A 24,914-nucleotide genomic window follows, 5' to 3' on the forward strand; every position below is an offset into this window, starting at 1 on the left:
TCTTGCACATAGCCAACCCGGGTTCGATCCCCAGCATCTCATTTGATCCTTTGAGCACCCTAAGGAGTAAATCCTGTGTGAAAAGTCAGGAGTAACCCCTGAGCACTGCGGGTGTGCCCAAAAAGCTATCCCTGCACCCCTACCGAAAAAGAAAAAAAAAAAAAAAGTATCATCTTAATTTGGGGAAGGGTGGTGGTGCTCGAGTCACAGCAGTGCTTAGGGCTTACTTCTGACTCCATGCTCAGAGTCATGTCTGGAGGTGCTCATGGAACCATACAGGATGACAGCGATCAGGGACTGAGTCAAGATCAGCCACTAGAAGGCAAGAACCTTACCCACTGTATTATCCCCCTGGCCCACGAGTAACATGCAATACTAGAAACAACTTGATTTTTAAAAAGATCTTAACCTTTCTGTGTTATGACTTCAGAAACTTATACTTAAAGTGGCAGTATTTATTTTTTAATTTTTGGTTTTTGGGCCACACTGGACTGTGCTCAGGGCTTCCTCCTGACTCTGTATTCAGGGAGCACTCCTGGTGGTACTCAGGGTATATGGCGTACCAAGGATCAAACCTGGGTAAACATGATATCTACAGAACTCTCTCTCTGGCCCCAGAATGGTGACATTTAAAGGAAAACTAAATAATATGGTAAGCTAATATGAATATAATTAATTTATGATATTCAACTGTGAATATAAACAAAATTCCTGATGCTTTTACTATGGATACTAGCTAAGCGCCCTCAAGGCTAAGCTCACAGAGATAAGTAATTTTGTAATCTCTTTAAGTTCTATAACAAAAGCAGAGAATATTTAAATCACTGCATGTCAGAGGAAAAAAAAGAATAGGCACAATATGATATTTGTTAATTATGTAGATTTTTTTTGTTGTTGTTTTTGGGTCACACCCGGCGATGCACAGGGGTTACTCCTGGCTCTTCACTCAGGAATTACCCCTGGCGGTGCTCAGGGGACCATATGGGATGCTGGGATTAGAACCCGGGTCGGCCTCGTGCAAGGCAAACGCCCTACCTGCTGTGCTATCGCTCCAGCCCCAATTATGTAGATTTTTTAAAGGCATTTTCTTCTCAAATTTTGGAAAACAGTATTTTCTTTGGATCTGATGTACAGCCAATTACCTTTATGTACAAGTGGTAATCATAATTCATTATAGCACTATCACTATCATTATTAACACCTGAGTGGATAGTAATAGAGAAACAAATCTGATGAAGAAAAGAAATATTATAGCAATAAAGGACATTTACTGGTAACAAACTAGTGATATAAAAAATGCAGATTGCAGATATTTGATAGTATATCTTGACTAAGATATTTATGGTTGTATTATAGTAATAGTTGCAATTACAATTTTACTTTACAGGTCATTAGAAGAGTCAAACGCATGAGTATTAATGCACTTCCTAAAGTAAATACCAACAACTTTTACATAAGGGAAATCAGAGTATGCATATATTCTGCAATACCTACTTTCGCAGGTGGTCGTGTTCTTTCAAAAATAATTCAGTTCTTCTGTTGTTTATTCCAGACCCACTTTTATAAGACCTAGAACAAAAGAGGAAATAAACTTTAAGTTAATATACACAGTGGACAAACTGAGCCTCTCCATAATTTTAAATGAACAGTTAAAATATATAATCCTTTTCATTGCTTCTAAAAATGATCACTGCCGGGGCTGGAGAGACAGCACAGCGGGTACGGTTGTTTGCCTTGCATGCGGCCGACATAAGTTTGATTCCCAGCATCCCATATGGTCCCCCGAGCACCGCAGGGAGTAATTCCTGAGTGCATGAGCCAGGAGTAACCCCTGTGCATTGCGGGGTGTGACCCAAAAAAAATTTAAAAAATTGATCACTGTCACTGTCATCACTGTCATCCTGTTGCTCGATTTGCTCGAGCAGGCATCAGTAACGTCTCTATTGTGAGACTTGTTACTGTTTTTGGCAATCGAATATGCCACGGGTAGCTTATCAGGCTCTGCCGTGTAGGCGAGATACTCTCGGTAGCTTGCCGGGCTCTCCAAAAGGGACGGAGGAATTGAACTTGGGTCGGCCGGGTGCAAGACAAACGCCCTACCCGCTGTGCTATCACTCCAGCCCCGATATCTATTTTAAATAAACATGAACACCTCTCTAGTTTTAGAGGTTTTTTTTTTGTGGGGGGCACACCAAGTAGTGCTCAGGGCTTACTCCTAGCTCTGTGCTCAATGATCACTCCTGGTGATCATAGTGATTTTGGTGATCACTCCTGGTGATCATATTCAGATCATGTACAGGGACCATATACAGTGTGAGGGATTGAATTGGGATCGGCTGCACATAAGGCAAGTGACTTACTTAACCTTTTTTACTATTTCTCTGGCCCTGAATATCTATTTAGGCTAAGAATCCATTAGTTTTACACTGAAATAATTCAACATTTTTTTTTTTTGGACAGTCAATAGAATCAAATCCAGGTCAAGCCAAGCAAACATTTTTATCTTGAGTCAACATTCTTAAACAAACAAAAAAATCTAACTTTTTCTTTTTCTATTATCCCCAACACTTAAAAAAACATCTATACTATACTAAAGTAATAGACTATACAAGTATCTGTATGTTTGAGGAACATAATGTTACCACAGCACACATACCACTAAAGTGCCCAAATCCCTCCACAACAGAACTCCTCCTATCTTTATCCCTTTAGGTAGCCTCAAATACCTTAAAGTCTAGAGTCTGTTGTCATTAAACACTATTTCCTTGCTCTGTATCTTTCCTTTTTTCCTTTCTTTCAATTCTTAAGATACCAAGATTTATTTTGCTTAGCCAGTCAGTTCCATCTATATTGTAGCAAAAAGCAAGGCTTTGTAACCTTTTTTTTTGGTGGGGGGTGTTCAGGGAAGACACCTGGAAGTGCTGAGGGCTTACTTCTGGCTCTGCATTCAGGGATCACTCCTGATGGGGCTCCCGAGACATAGGGGATGCCGGGGATTAAACTTGTATTGACCGCATGCAAGGCAAGCGCCCGACCTGCCCAGACCCAAGACTTCATAATTTCTTTCTTAGCTATTTTCCAGTGGGGGTTTATACCATAATTTTTTTTTTTTTTTGACCAACCCAGCAGTGCTCAGGACTGACTCCTTGCTATGTACTTAGAGATCACTCCTGGCAGTGCTCAGGGAACCATATGGGGTGCCGGGGTCAGTTGTGTGCAAAGCAAACATTCTACCTGTTATATTATCACTCCGGCCCCTCATTTTTCTTGCTGTGTGAAAGCAAACACTCTACCTGCTATACTGTCACTCCGGCACCTCATTTTTGCTTCCTTTTAGGCACTGTGGTTTGCAATAGTTGAGAGGGTATCATGCACATTACTTTACCTCCTTTCAGCACCCAGTTCTCATCAACTGACCACTTCCCTCTATCACTGTCACTGTGGTCCCTTCTCCTCTCCCACTATGGCAAGTTTCCTAACAGATCAATTTTCCTGCTCTTTGTTTCTATTGTCTTTGGGCGTTAGATATTCCCCTACTATGTTTCTTTACTCCCGCAAATCAGTGCGATCATTCTGTCATCCTTCTAAATCATTTCATTCTACATGACACTCTCCAGATCCTTCTACACAGCAGCAAATTTCATCACTTCATCTTTTCTAATGGTCATATAGTATTCCATTGTGTAGATATACCATAGTTTCTTTATCCAGTGATCTGTTCTTGGGCACTTGGGTTGTTTCCTGATTTTGGCTATCATGAATAGTGCTGCAATGAACATAGGAGTGCAGACATATTTTCTGCCTTGTAATTTTGGGATTCTGGATTATATTCCCAGGAGTGGAAGTGCTGGGTCATATTGAAGCTCAATTTTCAGGGTTTTTTTTGAGGAATTTTCACATTGTTTTCCAAAAAGGCTGAACCAGTAGACATTTCCCAGCAGTGAATGAGGATCACTTTCCTCCCCACTGCATCCACACCAACATCAATGTCAAGAACCCTTTGTGGTAAGTGCCAGTCTCTTTGTTGTGAGACAGTATCTTACTGTTCTGATTTGCATTTCCCTGATGATTAGTGGTAGAGAGCATTTTTTCATATACCTCTCAGCCATTTGTATTTCCCCTTTGAGTTTCTGTTCATTTCTTCTCCCCATGGGGAGATTTTTCTTTTTTTCTTGCAAAGTTCTACCATTGCTTTTATATCTTGACTATTAATCCTTATCAGATGAGTGGTAGGTGGGCAAATAATTTCTCTCAGTCTACAGGTTTTGTATTTTGGTCTTTTTTTCCTTTGAAGTGCAGAAACTTTTTAATTTAATGTAGTCCCATTTGTTTATCTTTGCTTCCACTTGCTTGGTCAGTGACATATCACCCTTAAAGATACCTCTAGCTTCAATGTCATGGAGAGTTCTGCCACGTTCTGCCAACATTTTCCTCTATGTACCTTATGGATTCAGGCATGATACTGAGGTCTTCAATGCATTTTGATTTGACTTTCATGGCATTATAAAGAGATCTGACATTCTTTTTTTTTGGCATGTGGTTGACCAGTTTTGTTAAGACCACTTGTTGGAGAGGCTTTCATTGCTCCTTTTCATATATTTTTTTCTCTCTTACTGAAGATTAACAACCCTATACCTGAGGGTCTGTTTTTATTCCATTACTGTTCTGTTTTAATTACTACCGTTTTGTAGTACAATTTGCAGTTGGGAAAAGTGATGCCCCTCATCTTCTTTTTATCAGGAATTTCTTTGGATACGGGTGGCGGGGAGGGATGTGTTACAGTTCCATAGGAATTTGCAAATGTGTGGTCTAGTCTTTGAAAAATATCCTTCTCTTTATAGGGACTGCACTGAATCTGATAATGGTTTAGGGAGTATTGTCATTTTGATGACGTTAATTTGTTTCTGTTCTCAAAATATTAGAAACAATTTTAAAAATACAACTGCACACATACTGCAATGAGAAAACAAGCTGCTGAAAATGATGTGCAAATCACAGCAGGAAAGATTGTATCAGGAAAAGCAGCATAATCAAAACCAAACTAAACTTGGAAGATAAATGCTTGGATTTAAAGCTATCCTAAATAATATGTTAGTCAATTTTAGATATTATCTTAAGTAGCTTATTACCAAGTATAAAAAACCTAGTTTTTATAAAATGGAACAAAATATTTCCTCTATTATATGAAGCTAATAAGAAAATATGAAAAAAATGTTTCCAAAAACCTATTAAATTATCACAATGCTAAAGAGATAGAAGAAAAGAACAAATCTTTAAAATAACAGAGTGAGGGCTGGGAAATAGTTCAAATGGTAGAGTAACTACTTAGCATATGCAAAGCCTCAATCAGTTCTCCAGCACTGTGAGTGTGGTCTTGGTGGCCCCCTGCCACCACCAGGCCTGATCACCACTGGGTATGGGCTCTAAAGAAAAACACCATGGCTTGAGATCAGTATAAATTGTTGGAAATTCTTAAATAATTTGCCATAAAGCTAAGGATTTATACAGAATCTGGAATCAAGGATTTTCAGATTTCGGGGAAGGCTTTACTGATAGCTATCTGAATGAATATATAATTACTGGGACAAAGTAAAGAGTAGGAGTAGGTATTAATCAAGAGGGCCAACAGGTAGATCTTCAGTTACTGGAAATGTTATGATTTTGAGGTAACTTTAATAAAATGTTGGTGTTATAAATCTGAGGTAAATTTACAATGCTATAAATTTGGGCCACACTCTGTAGAGTGCTTAAGAGCTACCCTAGCTCAGTGCTGAGAGGTTAATCTCAGTAGTGCTTGAGAATTTATGTGGTGCTGAGCTCAAACTTAGGCCTTTTGCATGTAAAACATATACCCTAGCCCCTGGAGCTATCTCTGGGACCCAATGTTATAACCCTAAAAGCAGGTAGTAGAAGACCAGAGAAAATGCTTATGAAATTCTCAAGAGTGTTTCTTAAAGTGGTGGTACTGCTGCTTTGGGGGGGCAAGGGGGAAGGCACTAGAATAATGGGGGGAAGGTGCAATTGAGAGCACTTTCTGTTTGTTCCCTTAATCAAAGTTGATTTCCAGTGAAGAACTGAACAATTTTTTTTTCTGAAAAGGGGGCTTCCCTGTCACCTCCCCCCAAAAAAGTTGGGTCAAGTAAGTGTGAGAAACTTTGAGTTATTATCTCAGCTAGATTTTGAGTTGAGACAGGAAATCGGTGTTGAAAGGTGCCCATGAAAATTCTCGAAGCTGGAGATAAGACCAGAAAAGCAGATTAGGACCAAATTGCAGCAGCAGTGTTTAAACATTGTGAAACAGGATGAGAAATCTTGAAATCCAAATCAATGTTTGGCTACTTAATTACTCAAAGTCTAAACCTCAATGAACATTCTACAAAATACGATAAAAGGTGACTTACTCAATATCCTTTCGTACAGATCCCATAAGGTTCTCCCGTTCCCGTATTGCCATAAAGTTTGCTTTGGTTTTATGGAATTCATGTGTGTAATCCTGCAATAAGCCAGCATCAAGATTTAACATACACTAATTATACATTATTAACTTACTGAACTAGTTATAATCATACTATACATTTCTGTCCAAAAACTGTTAACAAATATAACTACCAAAAAGTAAAAATAATGATCACCTTCCTGAATTAACTTTCTTCAAATGAAAACAATTCAGTGCTAGGACAGTGCCATTAAATCACTATCTTTTGCATCTTATTCTAATCTTATGCGGCAGAACTATAAAGGAAAAAAAGGTAAGAAATTTAATTTCTATGCCCACAAATGAGAAACAAAAACATGACAAGTACAAATAATAAAGTGGTCGTCAAGTATTTTCTTTTTGTTACTACCAGTTTGTTTTGGGGGTCACACCTGGTGGTGCTCTGGGCTGACTCCTGGCTCTGTGCTAAGAGATCACTCCTGGTGGCTCAGGGGACCATATGGGGTACTTGGGACTGAACTGGATAAGCTGCGTGCAAGGCAAATGCCCTACTCACTGCACTACTACTCAGACCTCATTACTACAAGATTTTTTAAAAATTAAAGAATATTCATTATTTAGTTCAGAAAAATATATAAAAGCATTTAGCTCAGCATAGTACTTTGCCCTGCATGTTTAAGGAACTGCAATCAATACCCTGTGCACTACGCTTCCACCTTCCCCACAGACACTGACACAATCTCATCTATTAGAGAGCTCCTACTGACTGGTTAGAAACAAAAATAATAGGGACCAGAGCAAAAATACAGCAGGTAGGGCACTTTCCTTTTATGCAGCTGACCTAGAGTTTGGTCCCCAGCACCCCTACATAAAATCAAAACCATCCTGCTCTACAATTCAAAACTACTACTACTTTCTTGTATTTTCTTTCCAAAAAATGTATGTGTATAAAAGCATATTTATTATTTCATTTATGCTAAAGAAATCATATTTTGCTCTGCATGGTTTTTATACATAAAGAATATCAGCAATCTTTCCTGATTGTAATAACTCATTATTAATAACTACATTATTAATAACCACAGAATTTTATTAGTATCAAAATGATAAAATCCCTACTGATAAACATTTTGGTTATTTAAATTTTTTTTTTTTGCTGTTAAGAAAAGCTGCAATAAACATTCTTCTACATGTATTTTTAGTACAATCCCTTTCACAAAGAGATGGGTTCGGTGGTACAGAATGCAAATGTCTTACATGCCTTAGATGCTGAACTTGATCTCTAATGTGAGGGGTGGGGGATGGGAGGTTCAGGTATTAAAGTATATCTGAAAAGTAAATACCTAGCAGAATAAAATCATTAAATGTTGCTAGCGCTATGCAATTTATGTTTTCACAATGGTAAATTCTCATTATTTTCTACATAACAAATTACTTCCACACATTTTCTAATCTAATAGGTAAAACATGGCATTTGTATTTTGACTGACTGGGAATGTGGTTTTATTTATTTATTTTTTTTGCTTTTTGGGTCACACCCGGCGATGCACAGGGGTTACTCCTGGTTCTACACTCAGGAATTACTCCTGGCGGTGCTCAGGGGACCATATGGGATGCTGGGATTCAAATCCGGGTCAGCCGCGTGCAAGGCAAACACCCTACCCACTGTGCTATCGCTCCATCCTCTGGGAATGTGGTTTTAGTCACTCATTCTTTATAACAAAATCCCAGATATTTGCCTATTTTCTTATTGGATTTTTCTTTACATGAGTTTTCTGTGTAATGAATTAGTCATGTTATAGTTTCTGATACTAAATTTTACTCAAAATTTATTAATTTTCCTCATACTTTTTTTTTCTTTTTGGGTCACACTCAGCGACACTCAGGGGTTACTCCTTGCTCTGCACTCAGGAATTAGTCCTGGCGGTACTCAGGGGACCATATGGGATGCTGGGGATTGAACCCAGGTCCGTTGTGCGCAAGGCAAATGCCCTCCCCGCTGTGCTATCACTTCAGTCCCATTTTTTTTTTTTTGGCATATCGAATACGCCACGGGTAGCTTGCCAGGCACTGCTGTGTGGGATACTCTCGGTAGCTTGCTGGGTTCACCCAGAGGGACGAAGGAATCGAACCCGGGTCGGCCGCGTGCAAGGGAAACCGCCCTACCCGCTGTGCTACTGCTCCAGCCCATCATGCTTTACTTCTTATTTCAAACTTTCATAGTTTTTCTATATACAATTTTAAAAACTTAACTGTGATTTGCAAAGTTATTGACACCATCAGTGTCAACTTTCTTCTACTAGTATTCCTATATTTAATCCCTATCCCAACCTCTACTGCCCCCCCCCCTCCAACCTGTCAACTTGACAGGTACATTACCCAGTTCTAGTGACTGCATCTTAGAGTTCATGTTTTCAGTGTTTTGGGGTCTGTGTTTTGGATATCTGACAATACGAGTCATGTGTATCACCAGAATAACTGAAGTCCTGACCTGAGATCAGAGATTGCACTTGGTTGTAGCACCCAAACGGCCATGCTGTGGGGTTTATAACTGATGTGCAGTGCTGCAAGGGATTGAATATGACCTTTCCCTGAGCTATATACCTCCCTTTAAAATCATGGAACCATTACAGATTAAACGTATTCTATTTAGGACACACACAAATTTCCATGGTAACATAAAATCACAAGTGCAATGTGCTACCTGCAGGATGTCTCTGTGCCGCTGTAACGTATGCATCAGTGCTGCATTCAAGGAAGGAACACCTGCGTTGTTGGTATATTCTGCCATCTTATCGTTCACTCCTGTGAGCTAAAAAAAAAAGAGAAAAGGAAGACCAACAGAAATATTTCAGACAACACTAAAGAAGACAAAAGTTAATTATTTGCCAATCCTTTTAACTGGTAGCAAAACTAAAACACTAAAAAGAGAAAAAAAAAATCAAGATGTCAGCACAGAAAGATTCTAATATTACCCAAGCCACAAGACTTGGAAGTGGATGTCATCAAATTCCATGCCATGGAGGCATTCATCTTGAATGGATAATTTCAGTAAACATATCTTCATTGATATAATGAATATTACATTGGTGAAGGAAACATTGTACTCCTGAAACTAGATCATAAATAACTTTATAAAGTTTTTTATCAAGGTGATTTGATAAAAAAAATTTAAATATATAATGGGTATCATATTTAACGGGAGCTTGGTTTTGTAGTCTCTGGATGTTGGCTGTTGATGGCATTACATGGCACTGGGGGCAGTTTCTGTGTGTGACTGCCTCGCTACTGGAAAATGGAGGATCTGGGTGGAAGAGGCCCAGTCCCGATCCGAGCTGCCTTGGAGATCTCAGCCCCGGGTCCCACACACCTGGGTTCCTCTGCAGGTTTCTTCACACATGAAGCTCGTCTGAACGTGTGGAGAGTGGCCTTAAGCATGGCTGTGGCTGGGTTCTGGAGGTCTTCAACTGTCGAGGCTCTGCTTGGGGCGGGTGGAGGAGGGAGAAATGCAACCTGTTTCCCTCCGAGGGGCTCTGGTGAAGACAGCCAGGTACAGAGTGCAAGTCACTCTGTGTTACTCTCTTCCGGGAGCTTGGTTTTGTCTTCACCGGGGCCCCTTGGAGGGGACGGATTCCGTCGCCCGGCCCCCCTCCCCCCAAGCAGAGCCTCGACAGCTGAAGTCTTCTGGAACCCAGCCACAGCCATGCTCAAGGCTACTCTCCACACGTTCGGACAAGCCTTACGCATGAAGAAACCTGCAGAGGAACCCAGGTGTGCAGGACCTGGGGCCGAGATCTCCAAGGCTGCTCAGATCGGGACTGGGTCTCTTCCACCCAGATCCCCCATTTTCCAGTAGCTAGGCAGTCACACCCAGAAACTGCCCCCAGTGCCATGTAATCCCATCAACGGCCAACATCCAATGACTATAAAACCAAACTCCCGGAAGCCTAGTTCTCCCTCTTGGAGAAGCTGACAAGCTACCAAAAGTCTACTACCCAAACGGGAGAGCCTGGCAAGCTCCCCATGGCATGTTCATATTCCAAATACAGTAAAAGATACATACATACCTCTCGGAGAGCCGGTCTAGCTCTCAAGAGTATCCCCTTGCATGGCAGAGCCTGGCAAGCTACCTGTGGTGTATTCAATATGCCAAAAACAGTAATAATAGGTCTCATTCCCCTGACCCTGAAGGAGCCTCCAATTGTTGGGAAAGACGAATAAGGAGAGGCTGCTAAAATCTCAGGGCTGAGTGTAATAGAGATGTTACTGGTGCCCGCTTGAGTAAATTGACGAACAACCGGTTGGCAGTGATACAGTGATCATACTTAACAAGTACACAATTACTAGCAAAACAGCCATTTAACAGAAGGCACTTACCCTTGCCAAAAGTTGTTCAATCTCAATTGCCATTGTTTCAAACATTCTATCTTGGCTTGATCCATTTAAAAGGGGTGTTGTGTCAGAGCTAAAGAGAAATTCAAGAAAAGAGAATCTACTCTTAAATGTAATTCTTTAAAACACACTTAAATAAATTAATTACTCTTAAAGAGGTCAACTGGTATTCTGAGATATTCTGTTTAAAAACTATCATTTTTCATAGTTCACAATATTAAATTCAGTATAAAATATGACTAAGTCTAAGACTTTCCCAAACTTCCCCAAATCAAAAAATGTAAATGAAGGACCCAGAAGAACACTCAAAGCTTTGCATGCTGGTGGCCCAGTTTTGATACCCAGCACCGCATGGGGCCCATGCTATTCAGTCACACTAGAAGTAGCTCCTGAGTCCTCTGGATATGGTCCCTAACTAAAGATAGTGATAATGATGACAATAATACTACTAGTATAAAAAACCACAAATGATTGTTTACTATTACCTAAATGAAAGTTAAGCAATGGCAGTACCCAATTAAATACTGACTTTAAAGGAATAAATTATGTGAAAAGAAAAAACTGTGGAGCTATACATCAGAATATAAAGGAAGCATATATTATAGGACTATTAAGGAATGATCTTTAAAATTCTTTTATTTTTTTATCCTTAAATTTTTTATCCCAAAGCAAGTATGATTTCTTAGATTCCTCAAGTAATATGTTATCACCTAAATGGCTCAAAACAAATTCTAGTTACCCTAAACATAGATAAACCCAGCAATAACTTGCTTTCCAATCTGTTGAAGCCTTTGTCCTGCCTATGATAGAGCCAGGGTGTGGTAGAAGAATTTTTAATACATCAGCATAACACTGATGAAACTGGGTGCGTTCAGGGTGGTATGGCTGTAGACATCAGCATAACACTGAAATAAATACACTATTTACTACTACTTCCCTTCTTGTATGTGTCCATAGTATAGTCAAAAAGTATTTAATAAGGAAGTCACTTCAGTGTACTTAACATGTATTAAATATCTACCTAATTTTAGGGCCTGAAAGATAAAGATGCTTGCCTTACACCAGGCTGACCCAGTCTGATCCCCAAGCACCATCATAAGTGATCCCTGAGCACTGTCTGATGTGACTCCTACCCTCAAAAAAGGTAATATGTAGCTGGCTTGTTAAAATAAATATCTATAGTTTTTTATTAATGTGAGTCAAACCAAGTTTCTTTGATTATTACTTAGAATAAGCCTACATCTTCACCTATGGAAAAAAGGAATGAACCAAAATGGGAATGTGGAAGGACACTATGAAAAAGCAATGGACCAAAATGGGAATGTGGAAGGACACTATGCTTTGTAAGTGCGCGAGCGTGCACAGACACACCCACCCCCCCCCAACTTATTTTTCTGGAGAATAACTACAATTCTCCAGAAAACTATTATTCAGCTAAATTAAATTAAATTTACAGGGGCTGGAGAGAGAGAATGGCTTGTCTTGCATGCAGCTGACCTGGGTCTGATCCTCAGTATCCCATATTCATATATGGTGGTCCCCTGAGCATTGTCAAGAGTAATTCCCGAGTGCATGCAGCTGACCTGGGTCCGATCCTCAGTATCCCATATTCATATATGGTGGTCCCCTGAGCACTGCCCAGAGTAATTCTTGAGTGTAGAGCCAGGAATGAGCCCTGAGCACTATTGGGTGGCGCCCAAAACAAAACCAAAAATATTCTATTCAATCTATAGGTGTTTTTCAGATCATAAAATTCTCAAAATACATTAAAATCTCAAAATCTTGGAAGAAAAATTCTGGTCCTGAGCTTTTTTTCATTATAACAAGCTTTCAACCTAAGAATAAAGTACTTTAGAAGCATTATCTAATTGTATCTCTTAACAAGCAGGAATTTTATTTTAAAATAATTGGGAGATTGGAGAGTAGGATACATCTAGTGGTGCTTAGGGTTTACTACTGGGTTTGTGCTCAGGGATCACTCTTGGTTTTTGGTGGCAGTCAACCAAATGCTCTGCCAGAGATTAAACCTGGGTCAGCTACTTGCAATGCAAAGTTTTGCCTACTGTATGCTCTACAACAAGCAGGAATTTAAAAACTGTACTCACTGCCACATCCATTTGGGAGAACTACATTCTGGAAAAATACTTTCCAATGATTAAAAAAAAGTTCATTTTATGGAAAAGAAAATTGCCTTCACTTGCCAAAAAACAGGTGATATACTGTAAAGCAACATCAAAATCAAAACTGTGACATGCAAATAGCTTACTCTTAGGTCTAAGACTCAACATGCTGGTCCTACTACCTCTAACTTTAATTATTTAATACTAGACCCTAATTAAACAGAAGCAACAATCTGGCTACAGTGTTAAGGGGAATGAAGATGGATTCAAATCCCATCTCAATTTTCATTGTTTTTATTGTTGGCCAAAAAATATTCCACACACTAAGAATCCTTTAAAACATATGTGAAATAAAAAAGAGGGTAGCAACTAAAAATTCTCCTACCAGAAATTCATCTGATGGGTATATAGAACATTTTTATCCATAGTTATTTCCCAGCAGCTTTTATGTTAAACTCTTATAACACGGGATGAAAATCTCGTGACAGCTTTTAAAAAAATTCATTAGTAAAAATTAGAAATCATGTTCCGCTATAGTCAATTAAATTCATGGCACCCATCACTTTATCTTAAAGATAATGTTAAACAAAAAAGCAAGGTGAAAATGTAGTAGGCTACTACTATCAATTGTTTTTGGGTGGGAGGGTCTACACCCAGTGGTGCTTAGGGCCTACACCTGGTAGTGCTGGGGGTCGAGGGGAACCACATGCAGTGCCAGGTACTAAGCTGGGCTGGGCCATGTGCAAAGTAAATTCAAGCAACTTAACTCTTATACTATCACTCCAGCTCCAACTACCAGCTGCTCAGGAAACACAAACATATGTACTAAAAATATATGGAGATTATGAGAAGGGAGAAAAGGGAACGCTATCATGGGCTTCAAGTGAACTGGCAATGATTATTTCTCCATTTGGAAGACAGGCAGATGGGAATTCAGACCTTTCTAAGTAACACCAATGTTTCCTATCCTTTTTTTTTTTTTTTTTTAATAACTGAATGCCTAATGAGCACAGAAGAGGGGCCAGAGAGAACGACTGTTCAGGGGTAGACCTGAATACCATCTGGGGTTTACTCACAAGCACCACTGAATGTGGCCCAACACCCTCTCCTCAAACAAAAGTGAGAATAAGATTCAAAGATAAAAAATACATATGTTCTTTTCACATTCAAAGTTCAATTAAATATATAAATAAAATTAAAATATATATGTACTTTTCACGTTTAATATTCACATTCACTATACTGTTACTTTTCAAAAAGTATCAAAATTAAAAATATGCCTATTATGTTTAGTAGTAAGGGCATATGCTGCATTAGATTCATTATAAATCATCAGAACAGTAGTTTGAATACCTTGCATTTGGGTAGTTCCTTAGCTCAATTTAAAATATAACACAATATGGGCAAATATTAGACCATATTTTCTTACATTTTTTGAATCAGAAACATTTATTTCTGATATAGTGCATTCTTCCCCCCCCCCCTTTTTTTTTTTTGGCCATACCCGGCAATCCTCAGGGGCCACTTGTGACTCTGCACTCAGGTATCACTCCGTGCAACGCACAGGGGACTCCATATAGGATGCTGGGGGCTGAACCTGGGTTGGGCTGCATGCCAGGCAAGCGCCCTACCCTCTGTACTATCTTTCCAGACCCACAGACTCATTCTTAAATCTCAGCAGTTCCCTACTAACACTGTCACAACTGTTGCCTAAGCATCACAAAGAAAGGTTTGTCTCAAGAACTAAAATTGGGGTGGGGGTATGGATTTGCTGGAAAGATAGTTTAGTGGGTACGGCACTGGCCTTGCATGCAGGCCAATCAGGGGGTTCATCCCCATCTCCCAAGCCAGAGCCAGGAATGAGCCTTAATCACTGCTGGGTGTGAGCCCCCCCTCCAAAAAAAAAATTAGGAAAAATATGTTACAAATGACTGAAAGATAAGTTGATCATTAACAAAGAAAATAAAACACAAAGACAGCACAAGAGGCTGCATGCAGGCTCTGCATGCTAGAGGCCCGGGTTCCACTCCTGGCACTGCAAGGTCCCCCATGCACCCCTGGGAGAGGACCCTAAGGACACCATCAGGTGTGGTCCAAAAAAGCAACAACAAAAACTAACAACAACTGAATGAAAAAAAAAAAATTTTACCAAATGACTAAGTTATGGAGTTTTATATACTCCCTTAGTTTTTAATACTTAAGAAGGTTCTAAAACTGGGAGTGGCTGGCTGAGCAGTAGAGCACAGCTTCATGTGTAGGAGGCCCAGGGCTCTGCATTCTCAGCACAGCCTAAAAACTAAAAGCAGTTTAAGACATAAATAGATAGAATCTGGTAGTACCTATACCTGTCGCGTCTTCCATCTCGGGCACTGCTGTGGCTGTAACTTGTACATAGTTTACTGAAGGAAACTAGTTTCAGGTCAAGTTCATTTTCCAGCTGTCGAGCCTGTTTCCTGAGATCTTTTAACAAAATTATAAAAGCAAATAACTAGTCCATCGGTAGATATGAACATCACAAAACTTTTAAGAAAGCTATGCAAATAATCACATATTGATCTAGTTGTTACCCCCCCTCCATAAGGAGAAATTATTATGAGGAAACCGAAGACTTACCTAAGAAAATAAATTATCAATCAAGCTTCAGATAGGACAAGGGAAGAAACAGTGGGAAATTCAAAATTTCAGCTTCACCCAAGACAACTTGACAACAAACTTCTAATAATCCCTGAAATTATTTCTAAGCAGTAACTAAAATTTTTAACTTGAAAGAAGGCAGAAGACTCTAAAGGAACTGAATATGCTTTCTCCAGCATTTTATTAATTTCACAACTTTATGAAAGAAAAACTAAAACTGCTTTGACAGGGATTTTTCTATCGCATTATGCTCCAAGTTTTATCCAAATTCATATTTTCCCCTTCTTTTTTGGGGGCTTGTTTTTTGGACCACACCCAGCTATTCTCAGGGATTACTCCTGGCTCTGCACTCAAGAATTTCTGGGAGGGAGGTGTTGGGGGGGAGGGATGCCAGGGATTGAACCCTGTGGGTCGCATGCAAGGCAAGCATCCTAACCACAGTACTAATACTCCAGCCTCTGAAATTATTTTCTTATTCAAGAATATCTTAGTGACGGAGAGTAACCAACAAGTAATTTTGACTGAGATTTTTTTAAACGGCCAATAAGTTCACTAAAACAAATTTGAGAGTCTAAATAAATGTGCTTCTAAAGAAGCCAAACGAAGTATAGAAATTTAACATACCCGAGAGCACAAGTCTTAAAGGGGGAGAAACAAGCAAGCCAAGTGAGTGGTATAGCTGGCATCTAAGGCTGAGTGTACCCAGACTAAAAACCCACAAGGAAGTACTCTCACAGCAAAAGAGCTGAAATACAGAAGAAATGGCATAAAGATCTTATCTTTCCAGAAAAGAGAAACGTATTCTCAACAACATACTATCAACAACGAGAAGTGTGAAGCTGAATAATACAGTGGAGTATTGGCACAGACACCAAATCTCAGAATTCCATCCAGTCTAAGGTTCTGAAATTCTGAAAACTGGCACTTTCATTTACTTAACAAACTAATCTCTGAGTCTGCGTGTTTTGTTTTCGAAAACCTCATGTAACATAGAAAAATCTTTAGATTTTTCTATGCATTAAAAGATCACATGTTTAAAACCACCTGGCACAGAGTAAAGGGTGCCAACAAAACGGCACTAATTATTACAAGGCGCTTAAAAAAAAAAAAAGCATAACCTAATGACGAGCAGTAAAGCATTTTCTAGCTGAAATGCCTATTTCCAACAGGCACTTTAATACGTTTTAAACCAAACGCATGCTGCCCTGTCACTAGTTAACTGTCTTCTTGATAGAGAACAGCAAGGAAGAAGCATTCTGCAAGTATGACAGGCACGTACGAAGGACTTTAGAATTAAGGGGACAGCGACAAAGCTGTCGTTCTCTGTGATGGTTTCGGGGGGGGGGGGGAAGGCTTCGGAGGGAAGTCATAGGAAACACATCTAACAGGGGGAGAGGGTGCTGAAAGGAGTTTCTCTGTTGCGACGGGGCAAGGCGAATTCCAAGCAACACAGCAGCCTTCTCCGAGCTTCGTCGACGGGAGCGCACTGGACCGGACCGCACGCTCGGGAACGAAATAAGCCCGGTCGGTAGCCGATCCACAACGGGGTCTGCGGGGATTACAGTTCATCCCGGTCCGCTCGCCTTCGCCTTTGGACACACTCGAACTCCAGAGCAGAAGAGGAAAAGTCCCGTCCTCGGAGTCCCGGCGGACGCCGGGGACCCTCCTCCCTCGACGGGCGGACCGACAGTTCCGCCTTTCTCTTTTCCGACAGTCACCTCAACTCCGCTCTCCGCGGCTCCACAGTCATTGCCGCCGAGAGCCCCAGATCGCGAGCCCCCTCCACTACAGTCGCAGCCCCCCAGCGCCCGCGGCGCCCGCCGGGCTCCGCCCGCCGCTCCCCAGCCCCTCGCCCCGGGCCGCTCGCGCTCTGGATCCGCCCCCTGGCCCGGCCGCTCAGTTTTCTCAGCCCCCAGCTCCCGGGCTTCTTGAGGGACCAGACCCGCTCCTCAACTTGGCTCCAAAGGCCAGACTCTTCCCTCTGCTGCCTCCCCCAAGACCCGAACTTCATTCAACCGTCCGCAGCCGCCTGGACCCGCCCGGAGGCCTCGTCCTCACCTTCCCAGTAATTGCTAGTTCCTGCCGCCATCTTTGTTGTCCAACGTCAGTCCGGAGAGGAGTGGAGGCGTGTGAGCCAGAGAGTCACTCCGCGCGTCTTCCGCCCTGGCGCAAGGACCTATGGGATACGCGATCTTCCACAGACATCGCCCCCTGGCGGCCCGGTCATCCTCGTACAGGCTCCGAGTCGTGGGTCCGGAAGCACTCCAGAGCTCCAGCGCCTGGCACTGCCTTCAAGCCGCCTTAATCCCTTTAAGTTTTGACACCAGAAAAGTCTTTTTCGTTCTCAAATCCGGTCTCGGTTCCCCAGACCATTAACATCGCCCTCAGCTTGACTTATTCTCTTGATATCAAGGGCTTACTTGGTTGAGAAGAAAGTCATCCTCAGACCTGTCTCTGATTGCCTCATCACATCTCATGTGTGTTGAGCCAGTGTTGCGAGATTTTACAAGAGGTCCTTTATTTGTAATGATTCAGCGCATGATGTCCTGATGCAATTTCATCAGAAGATGGTGTTCACTGTGACCGAAGTAGCAAAATGTTCTGAGAACTGAATGTGCCTGTGATCAGCCAGTCTGTGCAACTGTGCTCAAATGCTTTGGAGGCCTGAAAGTACAGTGGGCAGAGCATTTGCCTTGCATGCAGCCTACCTGGCTTCGACCACCGCAGCACACGTGGTCCCCCAGCCCTGCCAGAAGTGATGCCTGAGCACAGAGCCAGGAGTAAACCCTGAGTACCACCAGCTGTGGCCCAAAGATATATACCTACATATATACATATGTGACCATCTAGACACTGGCACCATGTAATCCCATCAAAGGCCAAGATCCAGAAACTATAAAACCAAGCTCCTGGAAGTGACATCTTATAGCCTAGTTCTCCCTCTTGGAGAACTTGGCAAGATACCGAGAGTTTCCTGTCCGCATGGGAGAGCCTGGCAAACTCCCTGCGTTGTATTCATATGCCAAAACCAGTAACAGTGATGGGTCTCATTCCCCTGACCCTGAAAGAGCCTCCAATGTGGCACCGTTGGGAAAGACAAGTAAAGAAAGGCTTCTAAAATCTCAGGACTAGGATGAATGGAGACGTTACTGAGACCGCTTGAGAAAATCGAGGATCAATGGGATGATAATGATGATATACATGTGTATGTAAATATTATAAATAATGAATATAAATAAGATATATGATTTTGTCGCCCACAGCATCTCCTGAAGAGTCCCCAATGAAAATCTCAATGAAATGGTCCTTCTGCTGAAATTTCTCCCAGCTGACCAAGGACATAGAGCTCTTCCTACCAGGCAGAAATAATTGTACAAAAATTTGGTGCTTGTAGACCTTATTTTTTGGTTGTGTACAAGCAGGAGGTTGAGGTGAGAGGAAACAAATTTGGTAATTAGGTTAAGAAGACAAAGAGCAAATGTCAAGATTACTGGTTGAAGTCTTGGCTGGTAATGCTAGTTTTCTCTCTGTTGATAAAAGCCGTAGAGGTCATATTTAGGATAGGTGATGGAAGGGTAGAGGAGTTTGTGGCCCAGACCCCATTTTAGTGACAATTATCTAATAATGGGGGCAGACTAGTGAGGTACATTGACTGTAGAGTGTGGGCATCACTAGAATCAGGATTTAAGTTGATGTCTTTTATTTTCTCTTCTTTTCTATTCCTTTACTTTACCTTTAATTCTTCTTCCCCTTTTTTGAATTTTATTCTCTCTCTCCTCTCTCTCTCTCTCTCTCTCTCTCTCTCTCTCTCTCTCTCTCTCTCTCTCTCTCTCTCTCTCTCTCTCTCTCTCTCCACTGCTGAAAGTGCTCAAGAGCTGTTATTGTCTCTGTGCACAGGAATCACACCTGGATGTGCTGTGCTCACTTAATATTAAATTTCATTGTGATGCAACTTTTCAAGTATTTGTCTGTATCTTCCTCTAATTCTGTGTTTTTAAATTTGCTTTCTGGAGATTTGTCCTTTTCCTTGAGAAATAATTCCATCCTTTTTTTTTTTTTTCAACAGTTGCAGGCAGAATTTTTCTGCTTATATACTTGGGTTTTCTTTTATTTTCCTGCAGATGGCACTGTGGCTTTAGTGTTGGAGTTTTCCTTTGTTTCTAGGACTGAAAGGGAATGGGAGAATGACAGAGATGAAGGAAAACTTACTAAAAGGGAAGTGGGGTGGGAGGGAAGCAGCCAGCCAGGGAGCATCACACTCCGCCTTCCCTCTGCAACCTTGCTGCTATTTGTGCTGAAAGTCTGTATTACAGTTCTCTAGCTCGGAAGTGTGGTCTGATCAGCTGTGCTTTTTCCTGAAGGAGAGAGCAGGAGGGAACTGGGTGATCCAGCTCCAGCTACCTACAGTACTGGGACTCAGGTTGCTTTTCTGTTTTTTTTTCTGAGAGCATGATTTATGCCAGCTGCATAAATCCTGTTTGGAAAGTCACTGATGTTACAAATTACTACTTCCATCATATCAGCCTCCCTTAATAGGGTCCGGTGTGCCTAAAGTTAATTGTGCCCAGCGTGAACCAAGACACTTTAGAAAGCTCTTCACTGATTAATTCCACATACTCACCACTCCCACCCACCCCCACCCTCATTCCCTCAATTTCGTGCCTCATTCATCAGGCTTCAGAAATAGGATGCAAATGTCTCTCAGACAGACCAGGGTATGGAGCCACTAAGGGCTTTTTCCTTTGTTGATAAGTCCTGATTGTACTTTAGTGGGGAGCTTTGCTGACCAACATACATTCTGCTGCTTCTCTGGAAGTTCATGCCATGTTTTCTTTATTCACTTATCTACTTGTCGCTTGGGTTGTTGCCTTATCTTGGATATTGTAAATAGTGCTACAGTGAATACTGGTGAGCATATATCTTTTCAAATTAGAGTTTTTCTCTTCTTTGGAGAGAGGGCTAGAGGTAGGATTTGGCGGGGGGAATCATCGATTTTTTTTCATTTTGCAGGTTTTTGTTTTGTTTGGGGTCTACGCGTGTCAGTGCTCAGGGACTGCTCCTGGTTCTGTGCTCAAGGATCATTTCTGGCTATGCTCAGAGGTACTGGGGGTCACAGTCAAGTTGGCCACATGCAAGGCAAGCACCTTACCTAATGTACCATCTTCCCAGTTCCTCATTTTACATCTTATAATTCAAGCTGCATATCATCATCATCATCATCATAATCATCATCATCATCATCATCATCCCATTGATCCTCAATCTTCTCGAGCAGTCTCAGTAACGTCTCCATTCGTCCTAGCCCTGAGATTTTAGCAGCCTCTCTTTACTCGTCCTTCACAATGGTGCTGCATTGGAGGCTCTTTCAGGGTCAGGGGAATGAGACCCATCACTGTTACTGGTTTTGGCATATGAATACGCTACAGGGAGTTTGCCAGGCTCTCCTATGAGGGCAAGAAACTCTCGGTAGCTTGCAAGGTTCTCCAAGAAGAACTAGGCTATAAGATGTCATGAGGCCGCTTTGTGGCCTTGCACTTCTGGGAGCTTGGTTTTATAGTCTCTGGATGTTGGCCATTGATGGGATTACATGGCGCCGGGGACAGTTCCTGGGTGTGACCACCTAGCTGCATATAAGAAAAATTTATGGCAGCGTGTTCTCAATAATTTGTTTGCCCTTTTCCTTTCTTACTTGGCAGATTTGGTTTTGCCTTCAAGGATCTTTATGCAGTCTTGTCCAGCTTTAATCTAGTGGTACCACCTTACTGGGGCAGGTGCCCAGGAGAGCTATTACTTCTCTACCCACTGTATTTGTTCGCTGAAGATGAGATATTTTGTATATTTGAAAAGAGGGACGGACATAATCTTCCTGCAAATGGGGAAAGGTGCTTTGAAAAAAAACACTTCTGTGGTTCTTATTGTGGTCAAAAGGCACAAATGGATTAAACTGCATTTTAGTTGTTACTTCAGTGATGCCCACCGAGAAGAAGTATTATAGTTGCTCAATTTTTAATTTTGGGGGGTAGGGAGTTGAGCCACACCCCCAATGGTTCTTAGGACCTACTTTTGTCTCTGGTATCTCTCCTGGAAGTGCTTGGGACCATGTGGTGGTGGGGACCAAACTTGTTTAGACCACATGTAAGGCAAGAGCGTTCCCCTGTATATTTGCTCCAGTCCAATTATTTGTATCGTGAAAAATCTTCAGAGATTGCACCAATTTGTTTCCACAAACAATATACATAGGTAACTTTCTCCCCACCCCTACCAGAACTTGTTTCTGGCTTTTAAAAATAAAGCTTATTTTGGGAGGTGCTGGGACTCAAACCCAAGACCCTGCATATACATGGCATGTGCTTTACCACTGAGCCATTTCTCTGGATAGTTTATTCTCATAGGTGTGACTCATTTTTATTGTGTTTTACATTTCCCTGACAATCAGCATATTTTCATAGACCTATTAGCATCTGCATGTCTTCTGTGGTGAAGTGCTAGTTCAACTATTCTCTGCATTTGAGAGGAGCTCCAAAGTGGCACCAGAAGCTCAGTGTCCGTTCCTGGTGATTCTCAGCCAGCGGCTGGCGGATGAATGTGAGGGATTGGGAATGAGATGCTACCCAGGCCTTGTGGTCCCAGGACTTCCCTGGCTTCCCTGGCAGTGCTCAGGAGCCTATTGGACCACACCCAGTAGTTCAGATGGGGTGGGGGGGGGGAGAGAGGGCACATATAGTGCCAGGGATTGAGCCCTGGTCTGGCACATACAAAGGCTGTACCAGAGCCCCTCTATTTCCCCAGCCCCTTCTCTGGACTTGAGGTATCTACTTAAAAACTCTGCTATTCAACCATCCTACTTAATTTTTTAAAATTATTTTTTAATACTTTTAAATAAAATTATTTATTGGCTTTTTTTTTTTTTGGTCACACCTGGCGATGCTTAGAAGTTACTCCTGGCTCAACACTCAGGATTTACTCCTGGTATTGCTCGGAGGATCATATGGGATGCCTGGGATGGAACCCAGGTCAGCTGCATGCAACAAACGCCCTACTGCTGTCTGTCTCTCCAGCCCCAACCACCCTACTTTAATCATAACATTTTACTCTTCTGGCTTCAGTCATCTAGGCTGGGCTGTACACTTTAATAACTTTCTATTCCAAGTTTTGTTTGACTTTGTCAACATTTGTTCTCACAGTACAAACAGGATTCCATCTGACCCTAGACAAAATGTCAAAGTAGCAACAGGCTTGCATTACACTTATGAACTAACATAGGTTGTAACTGTGATATAAGGTTAAAATTAGATTTTATTAGCTGGTTTCATTTGCTGTGAAATTTTGACAGTTGGGGGGGGGGAAATGGCACACCCACCAGTGCCCTGGGCTTACTCCTGGTTCTGTACTCAAGGATCACTAATGGCAGTGCTCAAGGGATCATATGTAGTACTAGGGATTGCAGTGGGATCAGCTACATGCAAAGCAAAGGTCTTGGTCGCTGTACTTTCTCTCCCCTGACAATTTATGGTATATTTTTAATGTTTGCATTGAATCAACTGGCATTCTCATTGCAAGTGAGAATTAGAAATGAAGACCTAAACAATGATATCTCTTCATAACTCAAGTGAGCACCATTACCTATTGAGAAAACTATGTGAAGAGATGAATAGAATCAGCACATGACTGTTTATGATATGCAGTTATGAGATACTGAGAAAAATTCAGGAAACTATTTTAAACCTTGGGGTGGAAAGAAATTATCATCACTGTTCAGACTTTTGGTTGCAGTTAAATATGGGAGTTTTCATTTAATAAACAACCTAATTTCACCTAAATATAAATATGAAGCAATTGGTACAATTTTCAGAATTTACTACCATCCTATAGACAATCTATAGAATCAAGATAGCTTTTCTCTTTTTAGTGTTCATATCTAGGTAAGTTTTCTAAAAGAAAAAGAAAGACCTCCAATATCTTTGTTACTATTTTTTAATAAAAATAACAAAAAATGAATCAAAGGGGACGGAGAGATAGTACAGCAGGTAGAGTGCTTGCTTTGCATGCAGCCAATCCGGGTTTGATCCTCAGCATCCCATGTGTCCCCTAAATAGCCAGGAGTGATCACTGAGTAGAGAGCTGGGAGCAATCCCCGAGCACTGCCAGGTGTGCCCCCCCCCAAAAGAATCATAAATAAGCAAATCAAAAGTGATCATTACCAGTGTTTCCACGTTGAGTCAAATGTTATGTTAGGCCTTTTGCTAAACACTTAATCTTATACTCACTACAATCCTGTCAAGCATTGTTCTTCAATAGGTAAGAAAATCAGGATTCGATGTTTTTTTTTTCTTTTTAATATAAGGTAACATAGGAAGCAACTGGCAGAGCTGAGAGCTAATCATAGACTCAACTCCAAAGTCAATACTGAATCTGTCATACTTACTCTACAGCAGAGACATTGCAAAAAGGGCACCAGTTACTACTGAAGTAGTTTGTTCTTGATTTCCTTGCTTCCTCCCTCCCTCCCTTCTTCCTTTCTCCCTTCCTTCCTTCTTCTCCCCCTCCCTTTTTCCCACCTCTCACCCTTCCTCCTCCTTTCTCCCTCCCTCCCTTTCGTTCCCAGTCCCTTCCCTTCCGCTCCCCTATGCTCCCTTCCCTCCTCTTTCTGGTCACATTCTGTGGTACTCTCAGCTTCTGATTATGCATGGGGATAACTCTTGACGGTGTTTGGGGTATGGTATATAGTGCTGCAGATCAAACTGGGATCAGCAGTGTGCAAAGCAAGCATCTTAACCTCTGTACTATCTTTCCAGTTTATTCTCATTTCTATTTCTTTGGTCTTGACTATGAGTCCATGTCAGCAGAGTCTTTGCTTCTTTGATAACTCTGCTTTCCTAATTCCTACAAAAGCTGTATCAACAAAATGTTCCTAATTGAAAAGGACTGCTGAATTCATCACTTCTATGCCTAAAAGTGCTAGGACACATTATTTTAGTCTTACCTGAAACAAAGGAAACATACATGTTTGAAATGAGCTCATAATTCTTTCCACTGACAGCTTTGTGTGGAATGATTGGACACACACCAATCTAACTGAGCTACAAATAGCTGGGTATTATATAACACTATTTTATAAATACAACTTTCTTTTCAGTCAACTCATGAAAGACAAGAACACTCTATATACCTCATTTGTAGCCTGGTACTACTTTTTTTTTACCATAGGATAAGTAGAACACAAAATGCATGAACTTTGACAATGAAACAGCAACTTTTTTTCCTGATCTATTTCTGATCTAATTTTCTTAGAAAAAAAAAAGATTGGGACAAAACACAAAGAAAGACAAACA

At 41.2% G+C, this 24,914-nt stretch overlaps 1 protein-coding gene across 6 annotated transcripts in view; it reads right to left on the bottom strand.

Annotated features, from left to right (window-relative positions):
• The window catches only part of GOSR1 (golgi SNAP receptor complex member 1), a 37,010-nt gene extending 19,214 nt beyond the window's left edge, over window positions 1–17,796 (bottom strand). The window contains exons 1-7 of one of the 6 annotated variants that reach the window (XM_055131573.1): window positions 16,207–17,691; window positions 15,562–15,586; window positions 15,294–15,408; window positions 10,814–10,901; window positions 9,141–9,248; window positions 6,402–6,493; window positions 1,495–1,569 (exon numbers count right to left, since the gene is read on the bottom strand). In XM_055131573.1, the coding sequence (XP_054987548.1) occupies window positions 1,495–1,569; window positions 6,402–6,493; window positions 9,141–9,248; window positions 10,814–10,858 (320 nt within the window). In that variant the 5' untranslated portion in view covers window positions 10,859–10,901; window positions 15,294–15,408; window positions 15,562–15,586; window positions 16,207–17,691. Of the gene's footprint in view, window positions 1–1,494; window positions 1,570–6,401; window positions 6,494–9,140; window positions 9,249–10,813; window positions 10,902–15,287; window positions 15,409–15,561; window positions 15,587–16,206 lie in introns of all 6 variants that reach the window. The other 5 variants (XM_055131571.1, XM_055131572.1, XM_004604997.2 and 2 more) reach the window with 5 other exon arrangements.
• Window positions 17,797–24,914: the final 7,118 nt, after the last annotated feature.

The sequence above is a fragment of the Sorex araneus genome, chromosome 3 (genome assembly GCF_027595985.1).
Source record: "Sorex araneus isolate mSorAra2 chromosome 3, mSorAra2.pri, whole genome shotgun sequence".
NCBI classification, from domain to species: domain Eukaryota; kingdom Metazoa; phylum Chordata; class Mammalia; order Eulipotyphla; family Soricidae; genus Sorex; species Sorex araneus.